A 20,006-nucleotide genomic window follows, 5' to 3' on the forward strand; every position below is an offset into this window, starting at 1 on the left:
GAAATGTGCTGAGAAGGAGTACCAATCTCTTCCAAACAGGAAGGATCCCGAGCCACTGTCGAGTATGAACGGGGGCCAGGGGAAGCCATCACCGGAGGCTGGACCTGCAACGGCGTTCGTAGGAGGAGTAACGACATCAACGAAAGGAACAGTATCACCGGAGGGTGAACCTTCAACGGTGGGGACTGAGGGGCTCGTCAAGGTAGATCTCAGATCTACTTCGGGAACGGAAACCGAGGCATTTGCCAAGGAAAGATCTGGAGTGAGAGCAGCTGGCATTGCCGGAGCGGATGGGAAATCAGACGCGACTGCGGTAGGAAGCACAAGAGGCTCAGAACCAGCGGTCGCAGCAGGCAACGATGGCGGTTTTCGAGAGCCGGAAGCAACAAGGGCAGAGATCCGGGCATACTTTGATGACCGTGGAACAATCCCACGCAAGGCTTTTTTCTTCTTCTTGGGAATCATGGAGAAATTTCCGACCGTCGGCGTGAGATCGATGTCGGGGAAAGAAGGGGAGAGAGTTTTTTCTATAGGAGGGGAAAGTTATGGAGTTAGTTGCATCTCTATCTTCTCGTATTTGAAATATTTTTTTATAAAGAATTTAAAGTTTTTTATAAGTTAATATATCATAATTGTCATCTATAATGTATAATTTTCACTAAAATATATTAAATAAATTGATGTATGGGTTCAAAACCTAGTTCAAAAGAAAAATTTGGTGACAATAAATTAATTAATTAGTAAGAATTAAAAAAAACAAATGTTAAAAGTGAAAACCAAATAAAACAGAAAAAAGAAACGAGAAAAAAAAAAAGAAAAAAAAAAAAAAGGAGAGAGCAAAAGAATAGGGGAAGTTGATGGAGGAGATTGTTCCTTTTGTGAACGCTTCAATGGCATAAATTTCCGGCCATCACATTTCTTCTTGCTTCCTCTCTCTCTCCCTAGTTCTCGATTTCGATTCATCATTGTTGTTCACCTTCCTTCTTCTTCTTCTTTGATTCATCCCCTCTACATTTAGGGTTTCCTGTTTTGACATTTTCTAGGGTTTTTCTTGTTTGTTCTGTACCGTAGACGGCGAATTGAAAAAGGGGAAAAAAAAAACACCGCTCTCGAGGCCTTTTGTTTTAATTTCCCTGTGTTGTGGTTTCCCCTCAGGTTTTGTTAGATCTGAGGTTGCTATTTTTGAATATCATCACCATCATCCATCATCTAGAGTTCTTTTGGTCGTGTGTGATCAAAAAAACGGTAGCTCCATTTCTGGTGGAGAAGGAGAAGAAGACAAAAAGCGTAAGGCAAGGCAATGAGCGCTTCGAGGTTCATAAAGTGTGTCACCGTTGGCGACGGAGCTGTTGGCAAAACCTGTTTGCTGATTTCTTACACCAGCAACACTTTTCCTACGGTATAAATTCCGATTCTCCAACCTTCGATTCAATCATATACAAAGCTGCGTTTTCATCTTATGATGGAGCTTTTCATCATATACAAAGCTCCTTGCTGATTGCCACGTTGTGTACAAAGCTTGTGGCAATATATGAATGATTGATTTTGACTTGTTATGATGGAGCTTTGTATCTCGTTTAAATCTTGTGGGTTTGTCTGGAACAGGATTACGTACCGACTGTTTTCGATAACTTTAGTGCTAATGTGGTTGTTAACGGGAGCACTGTCAACCTAGGACTATGGGATACCGCGGGTACTGACATTATTGGGATCTTTGTTTATACTAGCTAGCAGCAGCAGCTTTGGATTTTTCATAATTTGTGTGGGCCTGATCTTTTTGTTTTGTTGTAACAGGGCAGGAAGATTATAACAGATTAAGACCTTTGAGTTACCGCGGTGCTGACGTTTTCATCTTAGCATTCTCTCTTATCAGTAAGGCTAGTTATGAGAATGTCTCCAAGAAGGTGCGTTTTGAATTGAAACAAGGTTTGCTACAAGTTTTTGTTATTGACAACTAAAACAAGGTTTTCTGGTTTGTGATTTTTGCTGCTTTATTTCCTGTTTGTAGTGGATCCCAGAGCTGAAGCACTATGCCCCTGGTGTCCCAATTGTTCTTGTTGGAACCAAACTAGGTAACTTCCTCTTTTGGCGTATATAGTCTGACAAAACGCAATCCTGCTTTTTGGTTTTCCTCAATTGTGTCAGCTTCTCTGGATAATTGTAAAACTATTTCATACATTTACTGCTCCTGTTTTGATTTGTTCACGTCCAAGTTATGTTTAAGCTTTGCTTTGTGTTGACAATACAATACATTCGTTGTTTCTGTTTTGATTTGTTCATTACCAAGATATCCATCTAGTAGTTTAGGACATTTTAGCTCTTTTTATCTAGTGGAAATTGGGGCTGCTTTCCTGAGTATCACAAATCCTGCAATAATCTAGGTTTACAAGCTTGACTGCGATTTTTCTTCTTTCTGTTCTATTTAATATTGTGATTTACGCTATGCATCAGATGGTTTATCTTATCTTACACTTTCTCGTGATAGTTAAGTTGTAAGACACAACCCAACCACATGCATTAAGCAGCTGTTGGGTGTCTAGCAATTAGGGCTGGTTTTCTGAGTATTTCAATTGTGCAGTAATCTAGGTTTACAAGCTTGTCTGTGATGTTTTGTCTTCAGTTTTAATGAAATTTGTGATACGTTATGGATCATATCTCACACTTTCTCGTGATAGTTAACCTGCCTCCTCCATTGTAAGAGACAACTGCATGCATGTAAGCAGCTGTTGGATGTCTAGCAAATATAAACCTAATAGTTAAGGCTTGTACAAGACGTTCTGTCAAAATTGGTGTAACGGATTCTGTTTCTTATTTTTGAAACCAATGCTTCACTTTCGGCCTGCTGCCTGAACCATTTAGACGTAAGTTTTATTTTTGTGACTTTTTGTCTGCTGCTTATGCGCTTTTGTTCATCATATATGTCAGATCTTCGGGATGACAAACAGTTCTTCATTGACCACCCTGGCGCTGTACCTATTACCACTGCTCAGGTACACAAAATTTTCTTTGAAATGGGTCAATATACTCAGCTTGGTACTTAAACGAAACCCTCTTAACCATTCCTCACTTTGGGCATCAAAGGGAGAGGAACTGAAGAAGCTAATTGGAGCTCCTGCATACATCGAGTGCAGTTCAAAAACACAGGAGGCAAGAAACAAAAACTTCCCTTTTGTTTTAGAGTATAATTACACATTACCTTGCTTCTTTTACTTGAGCTTAAACTCAAAGCTTCTGTGTTTTTTCTTATAATGAAAGTGCAGAACGTGAAAGGTGTATTTGATGCAGCGATCCGAGTGGTTCTTCAACCTCCAAAGCAGAAGAAAAAGAAAAGCAAAGCACAAAAAGCCTGCTCCATTTTGTAATTTCTCTACGTTTTCGTATGTCTCTCTATCTCTCTCTGTCTTTTCCACTCGTCTAGTGAAGGCTTAAGAAGAAAACACATTGGGCTTAAAAGTTGTTCCAGGGTTCGAAGAAGTAAGCTCTCTTAATCCTTAAAAAAAAAAACCGATTACTTCTGTTTTACTGATAAAATAGTTTCCAGCTTTGGCTGAGACCTAATATTGCACTACTACTCTACTTCTCTATTATTCCTTCCATTTCAATGACTAGTTGAAGAATGCAGAGATGTTGGATTTTCCACTTCAACTTTACATAAGTCTACTAGTTTGTAGATTAATAACAAGTAACACACAACCAAAAAGTCTCACACTAATATGGGATTTATATAAATTTCTCTATGGTATTCAGATGGTACGATTAGTTTTGGTATACTTTCATTGTCTACTGGGATTTCGTTCAATATGCTATGAGGTAGTAATGGTATCATACAAAATTCAGAATTTTGTGTTAAAATATGCTAATCGTCTCAACCTCCACTTCTCACCCATCACATAATCCTCAAAACAAGAGAAGTAAACCCAAAAAACAGAGTAATCTCAAAAATCTCACTAAAATATGTTCAGCAGTGGAGACACAAGTAACTAGGGTGCAAGTCACCGATTCGATGAAGCTGCCCATTTTGCCATGCAGCTAGCCAGTGCCTCTGTTTTTCCGATAAGTTACTACCCATCATAAGTATTTTCTTACCTCATATAGAACAATGTATCAGTTCCTTCTGACATATTTTGAGTCAGTGGTACTTGATGAGTCAACAGAGTTTATAAACAAATTTACACTAGTTAGTAAACCGTTTGGCTTGCTTCATTAAGCAAGAGGACACCATAAGCTGAACATTTATCATACTATCTCTCTCTCTTAATCCTTTAAAAACGATTACTTCTATTTTACAGACCTAATATTACACTACTACTTCTCTATTACGCTTCACATACTTAGCTCCGCCACAGATTGATTTTAGTCATTCACATGCAAAATCAATCTCATTCCAGTTTTCAAAAAGGGCTTACCTAATATATGCTTGAGTCTCATACTCCCGAGTTACTTACCACCGTTGTAGTATCCTCAGTTCCATCATCAACGTTTGATTGAGAGATCTTTATTAGGTAATACGGATTCTGATGTACTCATATCCCCATGAACACTTTCTTTTGTCTTCAAATCTGACAAGATATTGCCTAGATCTTGAAAAGGGGTTCCTTCCGGAGCATCTGCAAAGCGAACCTGTAGGTCTGTCTCGAAATACCCTTCTTCAAACCATCTAATAAAATCTGAAACAGGGAACGGTCCCCGAATCTTTCCTTCAGGATATATATACAGTATTTTACGTTCAGCATTTCGTATCACACAACTCTGGCAGATCTCAGACGTGTCTGCATATGGTCTCAAGACTCCACATTTACAATATGTAAAACGAGGAGCAGTACTGTTTGTCTTCTTTCTTTTCTTTTTGTTAAAGACACTGTTTGCCTTCTTCAATGCTCCATCGTACACTAACCGTTGTTCCTTGTCAGTGAGCAATGTGTTAGCTTCCAGAATCAACCTGAAGGCAGCCTCTGCACCGGGGAAGTGGTTTTTGTCAGGATGGAGAAGCAAAGCGAGCTTCTTGTACTGCTTCTTGATTGTATCATCGTCAGAAGAAGGTCCAACTTGAAGAATACTGTACCAGTCCATAAGACCGTTGATTTTCTTGGCGGCAGAAGTGTGGACATCACATACAGCTAACATCTGTGGTAAGCTGTGAAGACCAGAGAAGAGTCTCTGACTCTGAGCCCCCATTAAAAGACGCTTAGCACCAACAAAATCACCATCTCGCATCAACTTATCTACCAATGTCTTTGTCCTAGTGGCCTCTTCCTCGTTACCTACCATTTCTTCAAGAAAAAAAAAAGAAACAATAATGAGAAAAGGAACTATTATTACTTGCAAGATTGGGGTTTTAACATGCATACAGAGATGCTTGACCGAACTACACAAATCGACCTTCAAGAGAGTTCAAAACATGCACTTGGTCAAATATTATTGTTCAGATTATATAATGGATAAATTTTCTAACATGAGAGGGCTCAAGCTCATGTTATAGCAAGCATCAAATAATTTTTTTGTTCACACCAAAATCTAAAATTATTTTGTAACTCCATAACCAGTTTCAAGCTGTACTACACAATCGTTTAAATTGCTAATTTTTGTTCAAAAAAAAAAAAAAAAAAACTTGATGGAAGAAGCTTACTTGGGGGATAAAAGCAGAGAGATCTCCAAAGCCACACACAACTGTTGAAAAATGTTTATGACCTTTGAAGAGATTTATAGGAAAAGGGAAGTAAATGTAAATGTTAGGTGTTTTTTTTTTTGGCAATTGTAGCACTAATAAATTTGGCTAGTTCCAAAGCTTGATTTTTTACTACGTATTTTCTAGTGTTGTCAAGTCCTCAGATTATGAAAGATGATCTTCTCTGTAACAATGGAGATATGTTTCTGTACTCGTCGGCGTGACAACGATAGATGTGACTAACATCATTAACTGCCAAGATTCTTTCTTTTTCTTTGGAAAATCATAAAATTTATGTTAATCATCCAAAAACACTACTACTCTTACTTAAATAGTACTAAATATCGTTAAGAGTTTTTTCACTAAATTTTATTAGAGAATTTCTCATGGCAAGACACTTTCAACATGAACCCTAAATCCTTATTAAGAAGAAGAATATGATTCATTCTTTATACGAAACACAATTGCTGTGTTTGGAGGAAGACCATATTTCGAATAGTTAACCGACATGTTATAGCTGCCAAAGATACAGAGCACAAATTAGTCTTGTTGCTAAACGATGCCATTTCAAACATACAATTGGTCGATACTAGTATAGTTCAGATTATATAATGGCATAATGCAGAGAGGGTTCAAGAAATATACATCTTTTTTTTACATGCTATTAAGTTTTCATCAATCATTTTGTTAAGAGGAGATTTTCGATACAAAGAGTTTGGTAGGAATATATTTGATAGTTGATACAGAGATTTTGTCCTCATCATACTATACTAATCTTTTAAATTGTGACAACATGCTACTGTATTAATTACTGTATTTTAGGTGTATCCCTCGGAACAAATCATCAAATTCAGCATCTCCACTCTGTTTGTGAGTTATAATACATGTCGTAGAAGTTAGAACAACTGGCCCATTAGCTCAGTTGGTTAGAGCGTCGTGCTAATAACGCGAAGGTCGCAGGTTCGAAACCTGCATGGGCCACTTTGTTAACCGTTATTTTAAAATTTGGCCGGTATGCAATACATTTGCCTTTCTTACCCTTAAACGACATATAACAGCACTGAAACTTTGTCGTTTAAAACAAGTATACATGTAGTAGTATTCTTATTTTAAGTAAAAAAATGACCCAAAAAAAACATTCTTTGTAAACAAAAATGACCAAAAAAGCTGGATTCATTCCTCTCCCCCCAAAACCTCTTTGTAAACTACGAGAATTCACATATATATACAAAATGCGAGATCTCGAACCTACTAAAAAAAAACTTCTCCAGTTAGATTTGTAGCCTTCAAGTGGAAGATGAAGTTTGGGATATTGATGGTTTAGTGAGTGACAAAATGGTGGAGACCATAAGCTTTCGGTCTATAGGCTTTGTGAGATAAGCATCCATTCCAACCTCCAAGCATTTCGCTTCGTCAGAAGACATTGCATGCGCTGTCAATGCCACGATTGGAATGTGCAGCTCAGTGCCAATCTCTGCTTTCCTTATCGCCTTTGTTGCCTCATATCCATCCATTTTTGGCATCTGCCATGAGACAAATGTTGAATAAACATCATTTTCATTACATTACTTTACAAATTGAATTGAATACAGAAAAGTGAAAAGTGAAAAGTAATCGTACCTGGCAATCCATGAGGATCAAGTCATAAGTTGAGGAATTCCGTAAACTACTCCACGGTTTTATAAAGTTGTTGGCAGTTTCTTCTTCTGAAGATTTGTGTTCTTCAGTTGGAGCTTGAGCATTGATAGACCTGTAGTTGAGGGAATCAACTGCTTGTTGTCCATCCCCTACTGCAGTTACAGTTGCTCCCATTTTCTCAAGCATTATGGTGGCTACTCGTTGAAGAACCGGTGTATCTTCTGCCAGCAAGATCCTTATACCTTCAAGAGATTTCAGATTCTTTCCATCCAAGGCAATTCCTGAATACAGCCGATCTTTCCAGTCTTCTTCTTCTGGGTTCTTTTGAGTCATACTTGCAGATGTTGAATCACCATTACCGTTAGTGGCGTCAATGAGATAGTTCTTAAGAACTGGAGATTGCAAGGTGCTTGGTTTCACAGATTTATCTACTTGTTTCTCGCCAGATGTCTCAGAGGAATCATCAGAACTGCAAGTGTCGAACTGTGCTGGATCGATTTCTAAGCAATCGTGGGATTCATCACTTATGTTTCCTCTGTTTCTTAAGCCACCAGACAAGCTTCTCTTCCGGTTTTTTATTACAGCCTCCAGAATCTGGATCATCTTTGCCTTGTACAACGGTTTGTTAACCATCATGACATGCCCTTTTCGTCTAAGTTCTGTTTTAACTGTATTGGAGGTGTCATGCTTCAGCAGCCAAGCAAACTTAGCTCTGCTGGAGAATCTGTCGAGGTAGTTAAGCTGCTCCTTCCATATATCTGTAGTGAGATCAAGAACTCCTATATCCACCACTATGACAAACACAGGGTTCTCGATTTCTTTTATATTTGAAAGCTCAGCTCTCAGTGGATTTGCAATATTGTGCTGTGAATCAAAGCTCTTGTCACCGCTTCCGGTCTCAAACAGGTCTCTAATGATGTGAGTCAGCTCGTTCCAGTCTGATGCTTCAACAGTTGCAATGCCGTGTTTACGCAACCACTTTGATGTGATCATTCTTGCTGTACTTCCATACATGGAAAGCAAAACCTGTCGCATTCAAAACCAATAACACTTTTACAAACACGTAAGCTTTTAATCCATGATGCATTCGTCACTATTTCTTTCTCAGATTTACATACCACGAGACCGTATTTGGAGAAATCTGGCTGGATGTTTTGATCTGCAGTGTCAGGAATACTCAAAATCAAGTATAGTCTCATTAGCGTCCCTAAGCCATTCTTCTGTACTACTTTGATTTCTCCACCCATCTTGTTTACCTATAAAATTACAAAGTAGGTTTCAGATGATTTAATTACTTTGTGACTCATCTGATTCTAAAATACAGTGAGTGACTTAACGCACCAAGTTCCGCACGATACACAGTCCAAGACCAGTTCCTCCGTGCCTGAAGAAATATATGACAAGTGAGCTATAAGATTAACCTAGCAGCATAATTTTGCTTAATCATGATCACTTACGTCCGAGTGGTAGAAGGATCAGCTTGCTCAAAGCTCTCAAACACAGAGTCCCATTTGCTTGGATCTATTCCTGCATATAATAATTATATAATAAAGAAATTTTAGAATCTGGGAGATCGTGAAGTGGATAGCTAAAAGGACATATGTATAATTAAGGAACTCAAGTGTCATACCACATCCAGTGTCATCAACCTCAAACCAAAGAACCATTTTGTTCGTGTTCTTAAAAGGCTTCTGGAAATGACTTCTGTGTTGCACCATTTTTGTCTTCATTGGAGCCCATGGTTTCTTTCTGTCAACAGTTAAGCTCATCTCATCATGTAGAGAATTCATGTTCTCGCACCATCCACGAAGAATTATGTGACCAGCTGCAAAGAAACCATCTTTTTAAGACTAGCTAGCAGTGCATCACTGTCATTGAAAAAGAAGAGAAGATAGATGGTAACAGAACTTACTTGTTGTAAATTTAATAGAATTGCTTATAAGATTTGCAAAGATTTGAACAAGTCTTGCTGAGTCCCCTCTGACTAATGCTGGCATATCATCTGCCAAAAGACCAAAATACATAAGAGTTCATAACCCAAAAATTCATTGTAAAGAAAATTTATCACTGGCCGTCTAAAATATAATACCAAGTCATACCAGAGAGGTCTAGAACTGTCTCTACATTGTGGTTAATACACTGCACTGAAAACATGTCAACAAGTCCTTCGAGTTCTCGTCCCAAATCGAACTCAGCTTCTTCCAGAACAAGCTTTCCTGACTCTACCTATGAGGTAGAAAAAGGCAGAAATTAGCTTGTAGCTGCAAATTACATGCTAGTTTTAGGAATAGCAGAGCTGAAACAGCTACAATGTTTACTCACTACCTAATTTATGGACAGCAGATGTAATACTAAAGCTTGAAGATTTTCTTCATATATATCAAAACCAGAACAAAATAAAAGATTCTGATATTTTCTCACTTTGCTCAAGTCCAGTATGTTATTGAGAAGACGGAGGAGAGCAGTGGAGCACTTTCTGATTTGAGTGACTGTTGCATATTGCTCATTTGAAAGACAATCGTCTGATATAAGAATATCTAGTAATCCAATCACAGCAGCCATAGGTGTCCTCAACTCATGGCTAGATTTATGCAGAAAATTCCAAAAAAGCTCATTTCAGTATAAAGCGTTAAAAATGCTTAAGAATCGCAAGAACTTGTTTCTTGCAGATACAGTGATGACCAACCTCATATTTGCTAAAAACTGGCTTTTGTAGTTGCTTGAAGCTTCAGCCCTTCTTCTTGCATCCAGTTGCCTTATCAGTTCTGCTCTTAGTTTCATCTCCTTTGAAACTCCATTTGTGAGAATTAAGATGCAGACACATCCAATAATGAAGATGCAGACAGAAGCAGATATCAGTATGACCAAAGTCTTGAAGGCCCTTTCATCCACTTTTCCCATAATGAACTTCCTGGGAATAATGACAACACCTACCTGCAAAATACATGAACAGAAAAATAAACAAAGTGACCCTGGGCATCTATATCTAGCTTAGACTCTTGATAGAGAAAAACTTACAATTGGAAGCCTCTTGAGATTAAGATAGAATGAATCAATGTAATATTGTTGGTCACCAAGCTTTACATTCTCAGCATGAACAACGTGTGGGCGGTTACTTCCATAAGTTTTCTCTAACCACTGAGCTCCTGCCTTGATAGCCCACTCCTCTGAATCAGTGGCTTTCATTAGCTTAGGCCCGTTTGATGTATTTGTTAAAAGAGGACCATTTGTGGAAGTAGCAAGCAAGTATCCTTCTTGAGATGTCAAATAAATATGCCCACCATGGACTTCTACAAGATCTCTCATCAACTGCCCTACACTGTAAAGTGCAGTTGTCACCCCCACAACAGCCACAATACTCTTGTTTGATGCATCAAAGACCGGCAAAGCCGCTGAGAGAAGCGGAGAGTCCATGTATTTGCTCACTGTCACATGCCAAGAAGCTTCACCATCAGGCACTTGTGAGATTCCCGCGATGTTGATCAGATCATCCGGCGGGATTTTAAGAGGCTTTCCCAATTTTTCCCCTGTTATTGGATCAAGCTGTTGCTGGTACCAAATGGCAGACATGTTCCCGTGTATTGACTGGTTGTTCCACCCGCTTACATCTCCAGGCCCCGTTCCACTGATGGAATAGTTTTTTAGATCAGAGAAGATATAGAATGTGCTGCTACTTGCTGGATCTCTATGAAAAGCTTGGACAAATCCATTTCTGTAATTAATAGTTATGGCATTTAGAGCTTTGGCACTAGCAAACAGAGCCCATGTCACATCCTTCATTGCTTGATACATCTGGTCAAGTTAACAAAAATAATAAACAAAGGATCTCAGATCAAACATAGGACCACAGAGAAGAAACAGAAAACAAAACCTCGACGAGTTCTTCTTGAGTAGTAGGCTTGTCATATTTTTTGATAACATATTCAGATAGCTTGACTTGAGCTGTTGTTAGCTCGGACGTGGTGTTCAAAACGCTCCACATCCGTAAGACTGGACGCTGAAGAAGCTCGTACCGAAGGCCATATGCTAAGGTTTGAAGCGACTGCTTCGTGTAAACCCTCGTGAAATGCCATGTTAGAACGGTTAAAAGCCCTATAAGAATCGCTAGCATCACCTGTACACACACACATACACACCTCAACTTACAAAGCTTTCACCTTTCTTCTCAGCAAAATGGTTTGGTTCATAAACTAAACATGCCAAATCAAACAAAATCAAAATCAAGAGAGAAGAAAAAGCAGAACAAATCTAACCATAATAGCGAGGCGAGCAACAAAGACACTGTAGTAAGAAGACAAACAGTGACTACTCGCGTACTGAAACTCATCTTGCTCAACATCACCACGCAGAATCATCCTCTCTCTTGGACTCTCAAAATTACTTCTCCAAGGGGTAACCCATTCAGTCATTTTATCAAACACCTTCCTGATCTTCTTCATCTTCTTCTTCCTTGAACCCATTGGAGAATCAGGAAGATTCTCAATACTCACCGAGAAGCTATCTCCTCTCATATTGTCTCAGATGATCCCAAAATCACAAACAATGACACATATTATTAGGTCGTTGTTGTTGATGTTGGTGAAGTCTCGGTGCTTTGCTTAGTGGGAAACTAATGACTATACTGCTTCTTGTGTCACTCCCCACTTTTTTGTTTACTAATACCCAAATAAAAAAAATCATTAATTTAGTATACAGAATCAGAAACCCATGAAGGAAAACTTTGAAAGCTTCAAACTTTTTGAACAGAACACTCTTAGTGACAGAGAAGATAAGTCTGAAGAAGCAAAATAGGTTCCAATTTATATATACAGAGAATAAACAGGAAGATGAAATCTTTTTGCTTTTTTTTTTTTTTTTACCCAAAAGAAATCAAAAAAGGGGGAAAAGCAAAGATTTTGGGCAATTGAAGTTGAAGTCGATCTTTTTTAGAATTTGGCCAGTGGGAATGTGTAGAAGGTAATATGGCCAATGAGAGGATATTTTCGGTTTTCAGGTCCACAGAAATAGAAATATAGGAATAGACTGTGTTGTACTCTGTTCTGATTTTGTAGAATTTTCCCAAGTTTTTTTTTATAAATAATTTAAAGAAGAATTTAATTGAAAAAGGACCCAACTTTGGTCTTGTCTCTCTCTCTCTCGGAAGGTTTCAAAGATTTATGTATGCTTTGGTCTGGTGGATTGGTGTTGTCAAGGTCTATCTTTTACTAATACGACGACGACAAACGACAAATGTTTTTGGTAATTTTTGTTAGGTAATTTGTACGGGTTTATATTTTATATCTTATATTTAATATAGTCAAAAATATACATAAAGCTGATTTAAATATTTATTATCTTATCACGGTAATTTATAGAGTTATCACATATAATTTATCAACCAAAAAAAAATTTAAGTACTAAAAGCTAACAGAGATATGGATTGTAGCAAAACGGTAATGTTAAGTGAATTTTCACCTAAACGTTTTGGTGGTAATTTTGACAAAAAACAAAACATTTTGGTGGTAAAATCTTGGATCACCTCATAATTATCAAAAATAATAGTTCTCCATTTTTATTACTTGTCATTTTAAAGTTTTTCACACAAATTAAAAAAAAAAATTAAATGTTTTATTATAGTACTTCATTGATAAATAAATAAATATACATTTAATATATATAGTGTTATATATTTATTTATCACGTATGTATATATGATACAAACAAATTATATAACTGTAAATAATATAAAATAACATTCAAATAAAATATTAAGTTAGCATGGGACTCCATTACGTCCATCATTTGTTTGAATTGTAGACCTGACCTCTCAGTTATATTAAAGGTTTCGATGTTCGTCAGCTTTTATTGTTACGGTGCAACTTTTTTTTTTAATTAGTATTTTGTTTGCCAAGTCAATTTTACCCGTATCCGAAAAACATTTTAGTCAATCACATTTGTTTCTCTTACCTTGATTATGTATTTCTCTAGTTTAGTTAATACTTATGCACTAGATAGTGAAGTGCGGGAAATGTTTTGTTAAATTTATCTGATATATTTATATTTTAAAAATAATTATTTTATAATACTATAAATGATATTAATAAGTGAAGTTAATTTCTTATCTAAGTTTTGGACTAGATTCAGTTTAAATTCGAATTTCGGGTTTACTCAGTAAAATAAATTTATTTAGCAACGTTAACTTCTATCTATATGACTCGGTTTAGTTTGATATATAATTGTATTACATAATGTGTATTACTATCTTATTCAAGTTAAAATTAATATTAAAATTGTGTGTTTCCATAGTAATTTCTATTACATAATTGTTGAATATTAATATTAAAACACTAAGATATAGTTATATATAAAATACTAGAAAGTATAATATACATTCAAAAAAATGTATTCTTTTTGTATTTTTAAGAATGTATTTTTGGTATTGTAATGTAAAGATATGAGTATTTTTACTAATGAAATTAGATATTAGATTTTATATGTTAATTTTGAAATATTTATAAAAGTATGGTAGGAAAAGAGCTTTAATTTAGGAAATGACATATTGTTTTAATTTTTTTTTTGTGAAATATCAAATAGCATGAATTGTAAATAATATTAATTAATGAGAGCAAATTGCAAAATATGTCTGAACTCTCTGACAACGACATCTTTTTCACAAAATGTTTTTCAATTAATATATAAGAGATGTATAAACAAATATAGCTCAAAAATTAGTTTTAAAATTAAAATGCGAGAAATGAACTAAGACAAACTCTATAATAAGCAATGTAAATTGCATCAATTTGATTAACTTGGCGAAGTCGATACTCATTATTCCAATTCTGAATGAAAGGGAGCCTGGAGACAATCTCCTCATCTGACAATTTACTCCTAGATAAAACTCTATTTTGGTATTATGTGACACTATATAAACCCAGTTTCGTGATTGAATCATATTCTTTTTCTAGATCCATCCACCTAACGTTTGGAAATTAACTATACTTTATAGATTCTGCATGCCAAAGGTTGAAATGTATCCTTGCGACTAAAAGACACTGTCAGTTCAGCCTTCTCCAACCCCCCTGAGATCTTGATATTATCTCAGTTCTCTTACTTCCACTTTAATCATTAAATCCATGGATATATCCATTTTCAAATCCCTAAAGTATAAATATGATTCCTCCAAAATAAGTAATCCTCATTATTTAAGAATTGATTTTACCATGAATACCTTAGGAGCCCAAATAATTGACAATAGAGCTCATGTTGGTAGTGGTGGACGACATTCAAATAATACATATATGGTTAATTGTTTTTTTAATATGTATATATATATATATATATATATGGTTAATTGTTTCCTCATATGCTCCACTCTTTGGATAGATTGTACACCACGAATAACATGACCTATAACAATTATTGCCCAAAACTCAAGAACAATCCGATTAGATAGTCGATTACTACTACCATGCAGTCTACTACCATGCATCGATAGTTTCCGATCCGATAAGATATCTTTTCCATCCAAAAACGGGAAGTATAGTTTCTTAACCCATACGATCGAGAGATGCATATATATCCCAATACTTATTCTTTGAGTACTCTAGCTATTAACGAGTCCACATATAAATTAAAATAACCTTCATGACCGCAAATGCGATTACATCATGTTAACCAAATAATTTTGAATTTTGTTTGTTCATGAATATTTAAAAAAGCTTTGTATGTTTTTAACGTTTTGGTTATATATAAAAGTCTTCTTAAAACTTAAATTGTCATTGGTTAAACGAAAGAAACGGTTAAACTGTCACTGAAAGGCAATACTAATACACTTTCATCATATCACGGTAATAATTAATTTTGACCAAACTTTAGTAAAAATCTTTTGGAGCTTCAAGATCACGTAACAAATCTATAAAGTATAGTCGGTGATAGTAACGACCCGTGAATTTGGTAAAATAAAGTAACACAATTCTTCATATCTCACTTTAATAATAAAATATATTTAAGGTTGGTTACCTTAACATTTAGGTTTAACTTTTAAGGTAATTTCGAGTACTATATATGTGGTTTTCTTTATGTGTTGTATACTTATATGAATGTTAATCGGTTGAATAATTGGCTAACTCAACTGAGTCAGTTACCACTCCTCTCGATAGCTTAAATTCGATTCTGCAAGGTATTGAAAAGGATCGATTGCTCTTCAATCTAGTGGAATACATATTCGTTATATATATATAAATGATTGACAAGATTGTAGGTGTTGGAATTTAACCCGCACTATGGAAATCTTAATTTAAACAGCAAACATCATCTTATACCAAAAAAAAATCGTAATTCCATTTATTTGTTGTATTTGAAGAAATTAAAGATATTATCATTTGAAGTAATATATTTCGAAAATTAACTCATTCAGATATAACAATATATGTTTATCATATATATATATATATATATATATATATATACTTCTAGATGAAAAAATATGTATGGTTTCTTAGATAATCTTATACTAGAATTTCGTCTTGTTTGTGTTTAAAGCAAGATTCAAATCTAGCTTTAGCATCAAATCAAATAACAAATGAGATCACGATCCAAATACAAAAGATCTGAAAATCTAGACAAAATCCCAAAAGGGTCTATGTAGAAGACTTAATGAGAATATGGTAATGATGTCTGCTTGAAAAACAAAATGTGCATGTATGGTTACTTGTTAGTGAAACTAGTAAGCCTTTTGAATGTTCAAAAGTCTCACAAGCATTCCACTTAGCATACGGATATGTATAAACATAATTTTTTATTCTTTCTAGTTAACATTGTGTGCTATTAATTTGGTGGTGGCTCGTTTTGGTTGTTGAGACAAAAGCCAAGTTGATAATAATAATTAACCCGTATGGATATACAGCTTTCAAATACTAATGCGCATATAAATATAGGTATTATAATGCATGGTTGATATGCTAAACCATCAAGTAGGATTAAATTACGCATGCTAAAGTTATGTTATTTTCCACATAAGATTTATCAGCCATAAACAGTGAATGGAAATACGATTTACTATGATATAGTTGATAGCTGATTTTTCATATATATATATATATATATATATATGTATGTTTAATTAAGTAGTACGTAGAAACACTTGAGCTGAACACACACATGTTTAATAAGTAACCACAAGACAATGAAAAGCTAATGTTTTGTAAATCAGTGATGGTACGGTTTAGCTCCTTTGCCTTTAGTTATATTTTTTTACAGGTAATATGGTACATCCTGGACAACTTATATATATTCTAAAACGTAAAATTTTGATGAATATTATCACGTTTTCATAACAAGACATATAAGTGATACATTTAAATCTAGATCCCACAACCTTACCACTTGTTTTATTGTTGTTCAAACTTCAAAGTGGTTTGAAACCAAAGTGTATACCGCTTTTAATTATACAGACGAGGAGAGAAACGCAACAATAGCTAGGGTATATTACAAAAGTGCCTCAAGATGATTAAAGAAACCGTTAGTGTTACATGGTATTCGCCTCAAAATATTTGTTTTTCCACTTGGATACGCTTTCGATATTCATCCAAAATTTTATTTTTCTCTAATTTACTTTTAATCAGTTAATATTCATATTCTATGCAAACTATTATACAGGTTAGATGTTATTACTTATAGGAATACTACAAAGCTTACTCTAATTAATGGTTTTCTTATATATATTGCTTCCTCCTACAGTTCTTTTTTTTTCGTCAAAATTCTGAACAAACTCTTCCTCCTAGCTAGTCTACCGAATCATTTTCTTAAATAAATTATTTTGTACTTAATTGCTTGCGTCACTACATTATATATTTATAATATAGTACGAACCAAACAATTATTTTTATAGTCCTGATAACTTAAGGGCGATGTGCTGATATAGTTTATATATCTGCATGCACACACGCATGCATGACACATGTATGTACAATCAGTATTTGTCTTAAAAAATTAGTAACTGAATTTTATATATATACCTAAATTCAGATTCATTGTAAAATTGTATTATAGCCGCTGCATTATACAATATTGGACAAATGAATGCTTTTTTAATAATAAAAAAAAATCTTTATTCAAATCTCGGCTTGCAAACTAAACTATAAAATCGTAGAATTGATTTAGTACAAATGTAAAATAAGTTAGTTAGAAAACCTGTTTGAAGAACATTAAACATAATCGTAAATGAATCGTTATAAGTAATTTCATAAAAGAAGTAATTTCATTAAAAATGATATTTAGATAGACGTTACATTAAAAATGAAAAAAAAGAGGACATGATATTTTTGTTAAATAAAGTGTAGAGGCAGGGTCAGTTTCTTTCTAATTGTATAACTAGTAAGATAATCCAACATAATCAGTGTGAACGAGACAGTTTTTGGATATATAAAAAGAAAAGTTAAGAATTGAAAGACATCACTTAAAGCAGTGTAAGCTCGATTACTACGACCTGTTAAAAAATTCCCACGAGAGAATCGGACAAGAAAATAAAGTGAAGATGCTGTGTAAGCATATATATATATATATATTTATTTATTTATAAATGGTTTTTAAGATATAAATTTGATAACATATAAAAAAAGTAATAAGAGGATAAGATTAAGTGGTACAAAGCACTTAAGTAACCATTGCTGGTTTTGACACTTATAGGGCATTTGATTCGATCTTCTTCTATCAGTCCTTCTATTACCTTTTTGGGTTCTATAGATCTATTTCGAGTATTTATTTAAGTGGACCTATATATGCGTATGCATGTATGAGTAAAATATAATCATTACTTTTACATTTTTTCTTAAGTTTCTAACAAATTCTAGGAATATAGAGATCTTGGATCAGATACCAGATACGAATCAGAGATTTATTGAAGATTTCTAAAAAATATTTTTAAAATATATATATTCGACCTTTTTCGATTTAGTTATTTCCATTTTTGGTTAGGTGTATGTATATCAAAACATCAAACAGCATCTACGCGAAAAAAATAAACTAGATAAATTTTGACTATAATATATCTATCAAAACTGAAAAATTCAGAAGAAATATGTTTTAAACTTCAAAAATCTTAAAATAATATCATAAAGAAAAATAAGACATCAATAAAAATAATTTAAAAACAAAAACACTAGTAACTAGCTGAATAAAACATTCAAGTGTAATTAAAACCTGGACAGATCCTTGGTTTCCAGTGCATCCACCTTGACCCCTTCTGCAAATAGATGAACTACAGCTTGATACTCTCTTTGTCAATAGTCTTTTTTTGCCTAATAGAAATGGTTGGAATGAAAGCCTAATACGGGAAAGAGTTCGTCCGGATGATATCAACCATATTTTGCGCATGAAACTAGCCATTGGCAACACAAAGACTACCTAGGTTGGCATTACACTGAGAATGGTATATATACAGTAAAATCTGGATACTGGCTTGCAACTCATCTCCCTGATCAAGAATTTCAAGTTCGACCACCACATGGAAATCTGCAGACAAAAACAGAGATCTGGAAAACAAAACTCCTTCCGAAATTTAAGCATTTTATGTGGCGTTTATCATCAAAAGCTTTGGCCACAGAGGCTGAATTACATCGACGACATATTTCTAACAATTCAAGCTGCAAAAGATGCGTTTCTGAAGAGGAGACATCTGAACATCTATTCTTCACTTGTCCCCACTCTATGCAGAATTGGCGTGCATCACATATACCAGTCAGAGGCCTCCTAAATCCAAATGAACCCATTGATACCAAACTCAAAGCTATTATGGAGTTTCACAAAACGCGGAATAGTTCTGATCGGTTGTCCATTCTACCATTCTGGATCCTATGGAAAATATGGACCTCCCGCAACAAGCTCACTTTCCAAAAGCTCAACCATACCTGGCAAAGAGTCCTAAGCGAAGCTAAGCAAGAGGCGGATGAATGGTTAACAATCACAATGACAAATTCAGAGCACAATCAGCATAATTCATTCTTCAATCGTATCAATAGAGAGAACAACTCTACCTGGACAAAACCGCCTACTGGTTGGGTTAAATGCAACTATGATGGAAGCTTCATCAATGAAAATAGTCACTCTACATCGACATGGTTGATTCGTGATGATCAAGGTCTTTTTAGAGAAGCAGGACAAACCACTGGATTTATAGTTCAAACTGCTATTGAAGCTGAATGCCAAAGTCTAATCTATGCTATGGAACAATCATGGAGAAGAGGATACAAAAATATAATTTTTGAAGGGGACTGTCAAGTGTCAATCAATGCAATCAATAGGCGTGAACTACGGTTTGATATCTACAATTGGCTACAAGAAGTACAAGGGTGGGCATCAAGATTTGATAATATTATCTTCAAGTGGACTTCTCGGAGCTCGAATCTTCTTGTAGATAAACTAGCTAAGGATCAAAGAAACAAAAATTCAGAATTTCTAATTAATTACTCCGTACCTCCATGTATTTTTTCTGATCAAAACGTTGTACCTATTTACAGTTAATATTAATGTAGTTAAAGGGTTAAAAAAAAAACATTCAAGTGTAATTAGTTAATTCCAGTAAAATAAAATGCAAATTTAATTGTTTTTTGCTAAAAATACAAATATATTCATGTGTAATTTTAAAAGCCCACTATTAACCCAGTGGGTTTCTATATGCTTAGAAAGCACCTCTTCTTCTGTATTTAGTTATTCACAACTTGAGACA

At 34.9% G+C, this 20,006-nt stretch overlaps 3 protein-coding genes and 1 non-coding gene across 4 annotated transcripts; 3 read left to right on the plus strand and 1 right to left on the minus strand.

The window, feature by feature from the left end:
* Positions 1 to 778: 778 nt before the first annotated feature.
* LOC104699780 (rac-like GTP-binding protein ARAC1) lies at positions 779 to 3,639 on the plus strand. Its single transcript, XM_010415142.3, has 7 exons — positions 779 to 1,399; positions 1,606 to 1,693; positions 1,795 to 1,904; positions 2,009 to 2,072; positions 2,926 to 2,990; positions 3,082 to 3,147; positions 3,261 to 3,639. Exons 1-7 carry the CDS (start codon positions 1,301 to 1,303, stop codon positions 3,360 to 3,362), a joined length of 594 nt encoding a protein of 197 aa, XP_010413444.1. The 5' UTR covers positions 779 to 1,300; the 3' UTR covers positions 3,363 to 3,639.
* Positions 3,640 to 6,572: 2,933 nt separating this feature from the next.
* Positions 6,573 to 6,646, plus strand: TRNAI-AAU (transfer RNA isoleucine (anticodon AAU)). Its single transcript has one exon. It is a non-coding gene; the product is annotated as a tRNA-Ile (tRNA).
* Positions 6,647 to 6,695: 49 nt separating this feature from the next.
* Positions 6,696 to 12,433, minus strand: LOC104699767 (histidine kinase 1). Its single transcript, XM_087461066.1, has 13 exons — positions 11,557 to 12,433; positions 11,175 to 11,417; positions 10,322 to 11,095; positions 9,990 to 10,237; positions 9,725 to 9,884; positions 9,403 to 9,529; positions 9,216 to 9,305; positions 8,934 to 9,128; positions 8,761 to 8,830; positions 8,645 to 8,687; positions 8,422 to 8,559; positions 7,286 to 8,329; positions 6,696 to 7,188 (listed from the first exon to the last, which is right to left on the minus strand). Exons 1-13 carry the CDS (start codon positions 11,812 to 11,814, stop codon positions 6,952 to 6,954), a joined length of 3,627 nt encoding a protein of 1,208 aa, XP_087317192.1. The 5' UTR covers positions 11,815 to 12,433; the 3' UTR covers positions 6,696 to 6,951.
* A 6,417-nt stretch (positions 12,434 to 18,850) lies between these two features.
* Positions 18,851 to 19,801, plus strand: LOC147950255 (uncharacterized). Its single transcript, XM_087512644.1, has one exon. It carries the CDS (start codon positions 18,851 to 18,853, stop codon positions 19,799 to 19,801), a length of 951 nt encoding a protein of 316 aa, XP_087368770.1.
* The last annotated feature ends 205 nt before the right edge of the window (positions 19,802 to 20,006 follow it).

Source organism: Camelina sativa, chromosome 1 (genome assembly GCF_030686135.1).
Source record: "Camelina sativa cultivar CO46 ecotype springtype chromosome 1, ASM3068613v1".
NCBI lineage: Eukaryota > Viridiplantae > Streptophyta > Magnoliopsida > Brassicales > Brassicaceae > Camelina > Camelina sativa.